The sequence below is a fragment of the Salvelinus fontinalis genome, chromosome 31, assembly GCF_029448725.1.
Source record: "Salvelinus fontinalis isolate EN_2023a chromosome 31, ASM2944872v1, whole genome shotgun sequence".
In the NCBI taxonomy this organism is placed as follows: Eukaryota; Metazoa; Chordata; class Actinopteri; order Salmoniformes; family Salmonidae; genus Salvelinus; species Salvelinus fontinalis.
The window spans coordinates 5,362,815-5,375,597 of record NC_074695.1 but is presented as its reverse complement, the minus strand read 5'-3'; the positions used below and the strand labels follow the sequence as shown (position 1 = coordinate 5,375,597).

General features: G+C 47.6%; 1 protein-coding gene across 2 annotated transcripts in view; it reads right to left on the bottom strand.

Moving 5' to 3' along the window:
• LOC129829447 (membrane-associated guanylate kinase, WW and PDZ domain-containing protein 1-like) overlaps nucleotides 1-12,783 on the bottom strand; it is a 298,033-nt gene that overhangs the window by 23,779 nt on the left and 261,471 nt on the right. Inside the window, exons 14-16 of one of the 2 annotated variants that reach the window (XM_055891146.1) lie at nucleotides 6,454-6,530; nucleotides 6,135-6,281; nucleotides 5,746-5,884 (exon numbers count right to left, since the gene is read on the bottom strand). In XM_055891146.1, coding sequence (XP_055747121.1) covers nucleotides 5,746-5,884; nucleotides 6,135-6,281; nucleotides 6,454-6,530 — 363 coding nt within the window. Of the gene's footprint in view, nucleotides 1-5,745; nucleotides 5,885-6,134; nucleotides 6,285-6,453; nucleotides 6,531-12,783 lie in introns of both variants that reach the window. The other variant, XM_055891145.1, reaches the window with a different exon arrangement.

Sequence of the window (12,783 nt, the reverse complement as noted above, 5' to 3'; positions counted from 1 at the left end):
TAGAAACAAGGCTCTCCCTGCTTAGAGTTGGTCATACACAGAGACAGGCTGGAGAGCTCCACTGAGAGGGAGGAGGAGGAGGAGAGGGAAGGAGGGATCGAGAGGGAGGAGGAAAGAGAAGGAAAAGTAGATGGAGAGAAGGAAAAAGAGAGAAAGGTAAGGGAGAAATAGAAGGAAAGACCACAAGTTGGGTCAGGAGAAAGACAAATATAGAAAGAAGAAAAACCAAAGTGTTCAAAGTCAAGACAGGAAGATAGACTCTTAGCAGTGAGAAAGAAGACACCGGTTAGAGGAAATAAATGAAAGAAGCGACCCTTTTTTTAATTATTTTTTTTCTCCCCTTTTCTCCCCAATTTTCGTGGTATCCAATCGCTAGTAATTACTATCTTGTCTCATCGCTACAACTCCCGTACGGGCTCGGGAGAAACGAAGGTCGAAAGCCATGCGTCCTCCGAGGCACAACCCGACCAAGCCGCACTGCTTCTTTAACACAGCGCGCCTCCAACACGGAAGCCAGCCCCACCAATGTGTCGGAGGAAACACCGTGCACCTGGCCCCCTTGGGTAGCGCACACTGCGCCCGGCCCGCCACAGGAGTCGCTGGAGCGCGATGAGACAAGGACATCCCTACCGGCCAAACCCTCCCTAACCCAGACGACGCTAGCCCAATTGTGCGTCGCCCCACGGACCTCCCGGTCGCGGCCGGCTGCGACAGAGAAGAAGCACCCTTTTGAATAGGTCAGTAAAGCCTTGTTCACACTTCAGGCCTTAATGCTCAAATCAGTTTTGGAATACTGACTGTCCAAACAACAAGTTACAAGTGACCAAATCAGATTTGTGTGTGTTCATTTTGCATGGACTGGTGCCGCGGGTGGGTGGAGGCCAATGGATTGCTCTAAAATGAGCAAACTCCGCACACCCGGTGGACCGGGCCATACAAAACAAACACCACTCAGAAGTTACGAAGGTGGTTTGATATGTTCCTTGAAATATCCGATTCCATGTGCTTTTTGGCTGTTTAGACTGAAGGAAAAATAACAGATTGTAATCGGTTATGCAAAATGCACATAGAATCTGATATTTCAAGCAACAAATCAAACCACATTCGTAGGTGGTGTGAAGTCAGATACAAATCTGATTCCTGGCCTTGCGACTTGTCTGAACGATCAAATCGGATTTATTTGACCTCAAGTGGTTTTTAGGCTGTTATTTGGCACATCTTGATGCTTGCTAGCTAGCTTCAAACTGCCAATATGAACAAGGCTTACCAATCAATAAGAAAACGGATCAATTATACATATCCTTCCTTCCCTCTCTGTCTCTTACCATAGTCTGGGACATATCCTTCCTCCCTACCCTGTCTCTTACCATAGTCTGGGACATATCCTTCCTCCCTACCCTGTCTCTTACCATAGTCTGTGAATGTATCCTTCCTCCCTACCCTGTCTCTTACCATAGTCTGGGACATATCCTTCCTCCCCTCCCTGTCTCTTACCATAGTCTGGGACGTATCCTTCCTCCCCTCCCTGTCTCTTACCATAGTCTGGGACGTATCCCTCCTCCCTACCCTGTCTCTTACCATAGTCTGGGACGTATCCTTCCTCCCTACCCTGTCTCTTACCATAGTCTGGGACATATCCTTCCTCCCTACCCTGTCTCTTACCATAGTCTGGGACGTATCCTTCCTCCCTACCCTGTCTCTTACCATAGTCTGGGACATATCCTTCCTCCCTACCCTGTCTCTTACCATAGTCTGGGACATATCCTTCCTCCCTACCCTGTCTCTTACCATAGTCTGGGACATATCCTTCCTCCCTACCCTGTCTCTTACCATAGTCTGGGACGTATCCTTCCTCCCTACCCTGTCTCTTACCATAGTCTGGGACGTATCCTTCCTCCCGTCCCTGTCTCTTACCATAGTCTGGGACATATCCTTCCTCCCTTCCATGTCTCTTACCATAGTCTGGGACGTATCCTCCCTACCCTGTCTCTTACCATAGTCTGGGACGTATCCTCCCCTCCCTGTCTATCACCATAGTCTGGGACGTATTCTCCCTTCCCTGTCTCTTACCATAGTCTGGGACGTATCCCCCCTCCCTGTCTCTCACCATAGTCTGGGACGTATCCTCCCTTCCCTGTCTCTTACCATAGTCTGGGACGTATCCTCCCTTCCCTGTCTCTTACCATAGTCTGGGACGTATCCTCCCTTCCCTGTCTCTCACCATAGTCTGGGACGTATTCTCCCTTCCCTGTCTCTTACCATAGTCTGGGACGTATCCTCCCTACCCTGTCTCTTACCATAGTCTGGGACGTATCCTCCCTTCCCTGTCTCTTACCATAGTCTGGGACGTATCCTGCCTCCCCTGTCTCTCACCATAGTCTGGGACGTATCCTCCCTTCCCTCCCTGTCTCTCACCTTAGTCTGGGACGTATCCTCCCCTCCCTGTATCTTACCATAGTACGGGACGTATCCTCCCTTCCCTGTCTCTTACAATAGTCTGGGACGTATCCTCCCCTCACTGTATCTTACCATAGTACGGGACGTATCCTCCCTTCCCTGTCTCTTACCATAGTCTGGGACATATCCTCCCTTCCCTGTCTCTAACCATAGTCTGGGACGTATCCTCCCTACCCTGTCTCTTACCATAGTCTGGGACGTATCCTCCCTACCCTGTCTCTTACCATAGTCTGGTGGGACGTATCCTCCCTTCCCTGTCTCTTACCATAGTCTGGGACGTATCCTCACTTCCCTGTTTCTTACCAAATTCTGGGACGTATCCTCCCTTCCCTGTCTCTTACCATAGTCTGGGACGTATCCTCCCTCCCTTCCCTGTCTCTCACCATAGTCTGGGACGTATCCACCCTTCCCTCCCTGTCTCTCACCATAGTCTGGGACGTATCCTCCCCTCCCTGTATCTTACCATAGTACGGGACGTATCCTCCCTTCCCTGTCTCTTACAATAGTCTGGGACGTATCCTACCCTCCCTGTATCTTACCATAGTACGGGACGTATCCTCCCTTCCCTGTCTCTTACCATAGTCTGGGACGTATCCTCCATTCCCTGTCTCTCACCATAGTCTGGGACGTATCCTCCCTTCCCTGTCTCTTACCATAGTCTGGGACGTATCCTCCCCTCCCTGTCTCTTATCAGAATCGGGACGTATCCTCCCTCCCTTCTCTGTCTCTTACCATAGTATGGGACGTATCCTCCCCTCCCTGTCTCTTACCATAGTATGGGACGTATCCTCCCTCCCTTCCTTGTCTCTCACCATAGTCTGGGACGTATCCTCCCTTCCCTGTCTCTTACCATAGTCGGAACGTATCCTCCCTCCCTTCCCTGTCTCTCACCATAGTCTGGGACGTATCCTCCCTACCCTGTCTCTTACCATAGTCTGGGACGTATCCTCCCTTCCCTGTCTCTCACCATGTCTGGGACGTATCCTCCCTTCCCTGTCTCTCACCATAGTCTGGGACGTATCCTCCCCTCCCTGTCTCTTACCATAGTCTGGGACGTATCCCCCATCCCTGTTTCTTACCATAGTCTGGGACGTATCCTCCCTTCCCTGTCTCTTACCATAGTCTGGGACGTATCCTCCCTTCCCTGTCTCTTACCAGTCTGGGACGTATCCTCCCTTCCCTCCCTGTCTCTCACCATAGTCTGGGACGTATCCTCCCCTCCCTGTATCTTACCATAGTACGGGACGTATCCTCCCTTCCCTGTCTCTTACCATAGTCTGGGACGTATCCTCCCCTCCCTGTCTCTTACCATAGTCGGGACGTATCCTCCCTCCCTTCTCTGTCTCTTACCATAGTATGGGACGTATCCTCCCTCCCTTCCCTGTCTCTCACCATAGTCTGGGACGTATCCTCCCTTCCCTCCCTGTCTCTTACCATAGTCTGGGACGTATCCTCTCTCCCCTGTCTCTTACCATAGTCTGGGACGTATCCTCCCTACCCTGTCTCTTACCATAGTCTGGGACCTATCCTCCCCTCCCTGTCTCTTACCATAGTCTGGGACGTATCCCCCCATCCCTGTTTCTTACCATAGTCTGGGACGTATCCTCCCTTCCCTGTCTCTTACCATAGTCTGGGACGTATTCTCCCTTCCCTGTGTCTTACCAGTCTGGGACGTATCCTCCCTTCCCTCCCTGTCTCTCACCATAGTCTGGGACGTATCCTCCTCTCCCTGTATCTTACCATAGTACGGGACGTATCCTCCCTTCCCTGTCTCTTACCATAGTCTGGGACGTATCCTCCCCTCCCTGTCTCTTACCATAGTCTGGGACGTATCCTCCCTCCCTTCCCTGTCTCTTACCATAGTATGGGACGTATCCTCCCTACCCTGTCTCTTACCATAGTCTGGGACGTATCCTCCCTTCCCTGTCTCTTACCATAGTCTGGGACGTATCCTCTCTCCCCTGTCTCTTACCATAGTCTGGGACGTATCCTCCCCTCCCTGTATCTTACCATAGTACGGGACGTATCCTCGCTACCCTGTCTCTTACCATAGTCTGGGACGTATCCTCCCTACCCTGTCTCTTACCATAGTCTGGGACGTATCCCCCCATCCCTGTTTCTTACCATAGTCTGGGACGTATCCTCCCTTCCCTGTCTCTTACCATAGTCTGGGACGTATCCTCCCTTCCCTGTCTCTTACCAGTCTGGGACGTATCCTCCCTTCCCTCCCTGTCTCTCACCATAGTCTGGGACGTATCCTCCCCTCCCTGTATCGTACCATAGTCTGGGACGTATCCTCCCTCCATGTCTCTTACCATAGTCTGGGACGTATCCTCCCTCCCTTCCCTGTCTCTTACCATAGTATGGGACGTATCCTCCCTTCCCTGTCTCTTACCAGTCTGGGACGTATCCTCCCTTCCCTCCCTGTCTCTCACCATAGTCTGGGACGTATCCTCCCCTCCCTGTATCTTACCATAGTACGGCACGTATCCTCCATTCCCTGTCTCTCACCATAGTCTGGGACGTATCCTCCCTACCCTGTCTCTTACCATAGTCTGGGACGTATCCTCCCTTCCCTGTCTCTTACCATAGTCTGGGACGTATCCTCCCCTCCCTGTCTCTTACCATAGTCTGGGACGTATCCCCCCATCCCTGTTTCTTACCATAGTCTGGGACGTATCCTCCCTTCCCTGTCTCTTACCATAGTCTGGGACGTATCCTCCCTTCCCTGTCTCTTACCAGTCTGGGACGTATCCTCCCTTCCCTTCCTGTCTCTCACCATAGTCTGGGACGTATCCTCCCCTCCCTGTATCTTACCATAGTACGGGACGTATCCTCCCTTCCCTGTCTCTTACCATAGTCTGGGACGTATCCTCCCCTCCCTGTCTCTTACCATAGTCGGGACGTATCCTCCCTCCCTTCTCTGTCTCTTACCATAGTATGGGACGTATCCTCCCTCCCTTCCCTGTCTCTCACCATAGTCTGGGACGTATCCTCCCTTCCCTCCCTGTCTCTTACCATAGTCTGGGACGTATCCTCTCTCCCCTGTCTCTTACCATAGTCTGGGACGTATCCTCCCTCCCCTGTCTCTTACCATAGTCTGGGACGTATCCTCCCTACCCTGTCTCTTACCATAGTCTGGGACGTATCCTCCCTGCTCTGTCTCTTACCATAGTATGGGACGTATCCTCCCTCCCTTCCCTGTCTCTCACCATAGTCTGGGACGTATCCTCCCTTCCCTGTCTCTTACCATAGTCTGGGACGTATCCTCCCTTCCCTGTCTCTCACCATAGTCTGGGACGTATCCGTTTCCTTTCTTCAGTACCAGGTGTATACGATGTCCTCCTCTTCTTATCTGCTCTACGGCCTGGCTGTGGGTCATTCCTGTTGTATTGTCACCATTTATCTCCACCAGCTGGTCGCTCACCTACACAGCAAGAATACAATACAGGTTACACAACAACATCCACAACAACACTACAGCCTGGCTGTGGGTTACTGATTCAGAGGGGTTGGGTTAAAAGTGGAAGACACATTTCATTTGAAGGCATTCAGTTGTACAACTGACTAGGTATTCCCTCTTTCCCTATTGTCTGTTATACTGTCACCATTTAACTCCACCAGCTGTTCACTCAGCTACTCACACACAGCTGTCTGTCACCATCTGTCTGTCTCACCTGTATCTTGTGGCTGTGCGAGGCAGGTCCTCCCTCCATCAGTCCCAGGACATACAGGCCCATGTTGTACTCACTGCCCCCCCGCAGACTGAAGCCAAAACCTGTAGGACCTCTCTCTAGGTCTACACTATAGTAACGCTGGTCCTGCTGCTGGAAGGAGAGGAAGAGAGAGAGAGAGAGAGAGAGAGAGAGAGAGTTACAGGACAGAAAGATGTCACAATCGCTCCGGGATCGACAGGGCAATGATAAAGACAACAACGTATTAGAGAGGAAATGATCTGAAATGATGTATCATGTATATGGTTAAATCAAGCCTCACCTTGGGCCTTCCTCTGTGGCCTTTTCTTGTCCTGCCACCAGCGTCTAACTCTGGGCCTTCTGACATACTAGAGGAGTCTAAAGGGAGACAGAAATAGCTATGAAAGTTAAGAGATGATAGAGCTTACAGTAGAAAATAATTGGGTGGGGAGTAATCTCTAGTGGACAGATATCTGTGCGTAAACCGTAGAAGCAGTCGGGAAGGTTTCTTTTTGTGAGGGTGGAGACTTCGCAAACCGGAACTCTCAATTTCGAACACCGTATAGACCCAGAATTTAATCAAGTCGATTTCCAAATTACTCAACATATTTTGTTCTGGGTTAACCCGAGATTAGGTGGGAAGTCTATGGTACTGTTTCCCTAAAGGAGGAGAAATACACCCTCTCTTGGAATTGATATGGTGTGAAGTGAGTAACAGATTTGAGCTAACTGAGGTTGTGTTGTGCGTGTGAGCATGGATACATGTGCAAGCAGGTGTGTGTGTCTGTTAGAGTGTAACTAACTCAAATCAAATCACATGTTATTCGTCACATGTTTCGTAAACAACAGGTGTGGACTAACAGTGAAATGATTAGTTAAAGGTCGTTCCCAACAATACAGAGAGAAAGAAAATAGAGAAATAATAGAAAAGTAAAATAACGTCATAATAAATATGATAACATGGCTGTATACACAGAGTACCAGTACTGAGTCAATGATAACATGGCTGTATACACAGAGTACCAGTACTGAGTCAATGATAACATGGCTATATACACAGAGTACCAGTACTGAGTCAATGATAACATGGCTATATACACAGAGTACCAGTACTGAGTCAATGAGTAACAATAACATGGCTATATACACAGAGTACCAGTACTGAGTCAATGATAACATGGCTGTATACACAGAGTACCAGTACTGAGTCAATGCTAACATGGCTATATACACAGGGTACCAGTACTGAGTTAATGATAACATGGCTATATACACAGAGTACCAGTAATGAGTCAATGATAACATGGCTATATACACAGAGTACCAGTACTGAGTCAATGATAACATGGCTATATACACAGAGTACCAGTACTGAGTCAATGACAACATGGCTATATACACAGAGTAGCAGTACTGAGTTAATGATAACATGGCTATGGGTGGCTGGAGTCTTTCACCATTTTTGGGCCTTCATCTGACACCACTTGGTATAGAGGTCCTGGATGGCAGGGGAGCTCGGCCCCAGTGATGTACTGGGCTATACACATTACACTCTGTAGCACCTTGCAGTCGAATGCCAAGTATTAGCCATACCAGGCGGTGATGCAGCCAGTCAAGATGCTCTCAATGGTGCAGCTGTAGAAGTTTTTAAGAATCTGAGGTCCCGATGCCAAATCTTTTCAGTCTCCTGAGGGGGAAGAGGCGTTGTCATGCCCTCTTCACGACTGTGTTGGTGTGTGTGGACCATGATAGATCCTTAGTGATGTCGACACAGATGAACTTGAAGCTCTCAACCTTCTCCACTACAGCCCTGTCAATGTGAATGGGGTCGTGCTCGGACCTCCGTTTCCTGTAGTCCACAATCAGCTCATTTGTCTTGATTTACGTTGAGGGAGACCACACTGCCAGGTCTCTGATCTCCTCCCTATAGGCTGTCTCATCGTTGTCGGTGATCAGGCCTACCACCGTTGTGTCGTCAGTAAACTTAATGACGGTGTTGGAGTCGTGCTTCGCCACGCAGTCGTGGGTGAACAGAGAGTACAGGAGGGGACTGAGCACTCATCCCTGAGGAGCCTCCCGGGTGGCGCAGTGGTCTAGGGCACTGCATCGCAGTGCTAGCTGCGCCACCAGAGTCTCTGGGTTCGCGCCCAGGCTGGGCTGGGTTCGCGCCCAGGCTCTGTCGCAGCCGGCCGCAACTGGGAGGTCCGTGGGGCGACGCACAATTGGCATAGCGTCGTCCGGGTTAGGGAGGGTTTGGCCGGTAGGGATATCCTTGTCTCAGTATGTAAAAAATGTAATAAAATGTATGCACTCTACTGTAAGTCGCTCTGGATAAGAGCGTCTGCTAAATGACTAAAATGTAAATACGTGATAGTTTGCAAGCCCTGACACATCCGATGAGCATCACAGCCGGTATAGTAGAATTCGATCTTGTCGTAATCCATGGCTTCTGGTTGGGAAATGTACGTACGGTCACTGTGGGGACGATGTCGTCGATGCACTTATCAATGAAGCCGGTGACTGATGTGGTAAACTCCTTAATGTCATCGGATGAATCCCAGAACATACAGAGCCTGCAGAATGTAATCATACCTCTTGACTTATTCCACATTTTGATGTGTTACAGCCTGAATACAACATTCATTAAATATATGTTTTGTCACTCACCTACACACAAGTTAATAATGACAAAGTGAAAACATGCTTTTAGAAATTTTAGCAAATGTATTTACAGGTCTTGTCACAGATTTTCAAGACGATTTAAGTCAAAGCTGTATAGACAGGTGTGTGCTTTTCCAAATCATGTCCAATCAATTGAATTTACCACAGGTGGACTCCAATCAAGTTGTAGAAATATCTCAAGGATGATCAATGGAAACAGGATGCACCTGAGCTCAATTTCAAGTCAAAGGGTTTGAACACTTATGTAAAAAAAAGATATATATTTATTTATTTATTTATTTATAAATGATCAAAAAAAAATAAAAACCTGTTTTTTCTTTGTCATTATAGGGTATTGTGTATAGATTGATAAGGAAATGTTTTTACTTAATACATTTTTAGAATAAGGCTGTAACGTAACAAAATGTGGAAGAAGGATAGGTTGTCTGAATACTTATATACAGAAGAACAAGTATTTGATACTTAGGTCTGTGAGAGCCGGAATTCTTACTGGTTGGTAGGTGATCAAATACTTATGTCATGCAATAAAATGCAAATGAATTACTTAAAAATCATACAATCTGATTTTCTGGATTTTTATTTTAGATTTCGTCTCTCACAGTTGAAGTGTACCTATGATAAGAATTACAGACCTCTACATGCTTTGTAAGTAGGAAAACCTGCAAAATCGGCAGTGTATCAAATACTTGTTCTCCCCACTGTATATGTCCCTGACTGGTGTTAGAGTTTGGTATAGACACTGAGTGTACAAAACATTAGGAACACCTTCCTAATATGGAGTTTCACCCTCTTTTGCCTTCAGAACAACCCATTTGTCGGGGCATGGACTCTACAAGGTGTCGAAAGCGTTTCCACAGGGATGCTGGTGTAACAGTATAACTTTAGTCCGTCCCCTCGCCCATACCCGGGCTCGAACCAGGGACCCTCTGCACACATCAACAACTGACACCTATGAAGCGTCGTTACCCATCGCTCCACAAAAGCCGCGGCCCTTGCAGAGCAAGGGGCAACACTACTAATAGGTTTCAGAGCAAGTGACGTAACTGATTGAAACGCTACTAGCGCGTACCCGCTAACTATCTAGCCATTTCACATCCGTTACACTGGACCATGTTGACTCCAATGCTTCCCACAGTTGTGTCAAGTTGGCTGGATGTTCTTTGGGTGGTGAACCATTCTTGGTACACACGGGAAACTGTTGAGCGTGAAAAACCCCAGCAGCATTGCAGTTCTTGACTCAAACTGGTGCGCCTGGCACCCACTACCATACCCCGTTCAAAGGCACTTACATTTTTTTTTGTTTACCCTCTGAATGGCACACATACACAATCCATGTTTCAATAGTCAAGGCTTTAACCTGTCTCCTTCCCTTCATCTACACTGATTGAAGTGGATTTAACAAGTGACATAAATAAGGGATCACAGCGTCACTCACTGGTGTTAAGTCTTGGTATGTATATAACTCACTGGTGTTAGATATTGGTAGGTATATAACTCACTGGTGTTAGATATTGGTAGGTATATAACTCACTGGTGTTAAGTCTTGGTAGGTATATAACTCACTGGTGTTAAGTCTAGGTAGGTATATAACTTACTGGTGTTAAGTCTTGGTAGGTATATAACTCACTGGTGTTAGATATTGGTATGTATATAACTCACTGGTGTTAAGTCTAGGTAGGTATATAACTCACTGGTGTTAAGTCTAGGTATGTATATAACTCACTGGTGTTAAGTCTTGGTATGTACACTGCTCAAAAAAATAAAGGGAACACTAAAATAACACATCCTAGATCTGAATGAATGAAATATTCTTATTAAATACTTTTTTCTTTACATAGTTGAACGTGCTGACAACAAAATCACACAAAAATTATCAATGGAAATCAAATGTATCAACCCATGGAGGTCTGGATTTGGAGTCACACAAAATTAAAATGGAAAACCACAATACAGGCTGATCCAACTTTGATGTAATGTCCTTAAAACAAGTCAAAATGAGGCTCAGTAGTGTGTGTGGCCTCCACGTGCCTGTATGACCTCCCTACAACGCCTGGGCATGCTCCTGATGAGGTGGCGGATGATCCCCTTGAGGGATCTCCTCCCAGACCTGGACCAAAGCATCCGCCAACTCCTGGACAGTCTGTGGTGCAACGTGGCGTTGGTGGATGGAGCAAGACATGATGTCCCAGATGTGCTCAATTGGATTCAGGTCTGGGGAACGGGCGGGCCAGTCCATAGCATCAATGCCTTCCTCTTGCAGGAACTGCTGACACACTCCAGTCACATGAGGTCTAGCATTGTCTTGCATTAGGACGAACCCAGGGCCAACCGCACCAGCATATGGTCTCACAAGGGGTCTGAGGATCTCATCTCGGTACCTAATGGCAGTCAGGCTACCTCTGGCGAGCACATGGAGGGCTGTGCGGCCCCCCAAAGAAATGCCACCCCACACCATGACTGACCCACCGCCAAACCGGTCATGCTGGAGGATGTTGCAGGCAGCAGAACGTTCTCCACGGCGTCTCCAGACTCTATCACGTCTGTCACATGTGCTCATGTGCTCAGTGTGAACCTGCTTTCATCTGTGAAGAGCACAGGGCGCCAGTGGCGAATTTGCCAATCTTGGTGTTCTCTGGCAAATTCCAAACGTCCTGCACGGTGTTGGGCTGTAAGCACAACCCCCACCTGTGGACGTCGGGCCCTCATACCACCCTCATGGAGTCTGTTTCTGACCGTTTGAGCAGACACATGCACATTTGTGGCCTGCTGGAGGTCATTTTGCAGGGCGCTGGCAGTGCACCTCCTTGCACAAAGGCGGAGGTAGCAGTCCTGCTGCTGGGTTGTTGCCCTCCTACGGCCTCCTCCACGTCTCCTGATGTACTGGCCTGTCTCCTGGTAGCACCTCCATGCTCTGGACACTACGCTGACAGACACAGAAAACCTTCTTGCCACAGCTCGCATTGATGTGCCATCCTGGATGAGCTGCACTACCTGAGCCACTTGTGTGGGTTGTAGACTCCGTCTCATGCTACCACTAGAGTGAAAGCACCGCCAGCATTCAAAAGTGACCAAAACATCAGCCAGGAAGCATAGGAACTGAGAAGTGGTCTGTGGTCACCACCTGCAGAACCACTAGTTTATTGGGGGTGTCTTGCTAATTGCCTATAATTTCCACCTTTTGTCTATTCCATTTGCACAACAGCATGTGAAATTTATTGTCAATCAGTGTTGCTTCCTAAGTGGACAGTTTGATTTCACAGAAGTGTGATTGACTTGGAGTTACATTGTGTTGTTTAAGTGTTCCCTTTATTTTTTTGAGCAGTGTATATATACTCACTGGTGTTAAGTCTTGGTAGGTATATAACTCACTGGTGTTAGATATTGGTAGGTATATAACTCACTGGTGTTAAGTCTTGGTAGGTATATAACTCACGGGTGTTAAGTCTTGGTAGGTATATAACTCACTGGTGTTAAGTCTTGGTAGGTATATAACTCACGGGTGTTACGTCTTGGTAGGTATATAACTCACTGGTGTTAGATATTGGTAGGTATATAACTCACTGGTGTTAAGTCTTGGTAGGTATATAACTCACTGGTGTTAAGTCTTGGTAGGTATATAACTCACTGGTGTTAAGTCTTGGTAGGTATATAACTCACTGGTGTTAAGTCTTGGTAGGTATATAACTCACGGGTGTTAAGTCTTGGTAGGTATATAACTCACTGGTGTTAGATATCGGTAGGTATATAACTCACTGGTGTTAAGTCTTGGTAGGTATATAACTCACTGGTGTTAAGTCTTGGTAGGTATATAACTCACTGGTGTTAAGTCTTGGTAGGTATATAACTCACTGGTGTTAAGTCTTGGTAGGTATATAACTCACTGGTGTTAAGTCTTGGTAGGTATATAACTCACTGGTGTTAAGTCTTGGTAGGTATATAACTCACTGGT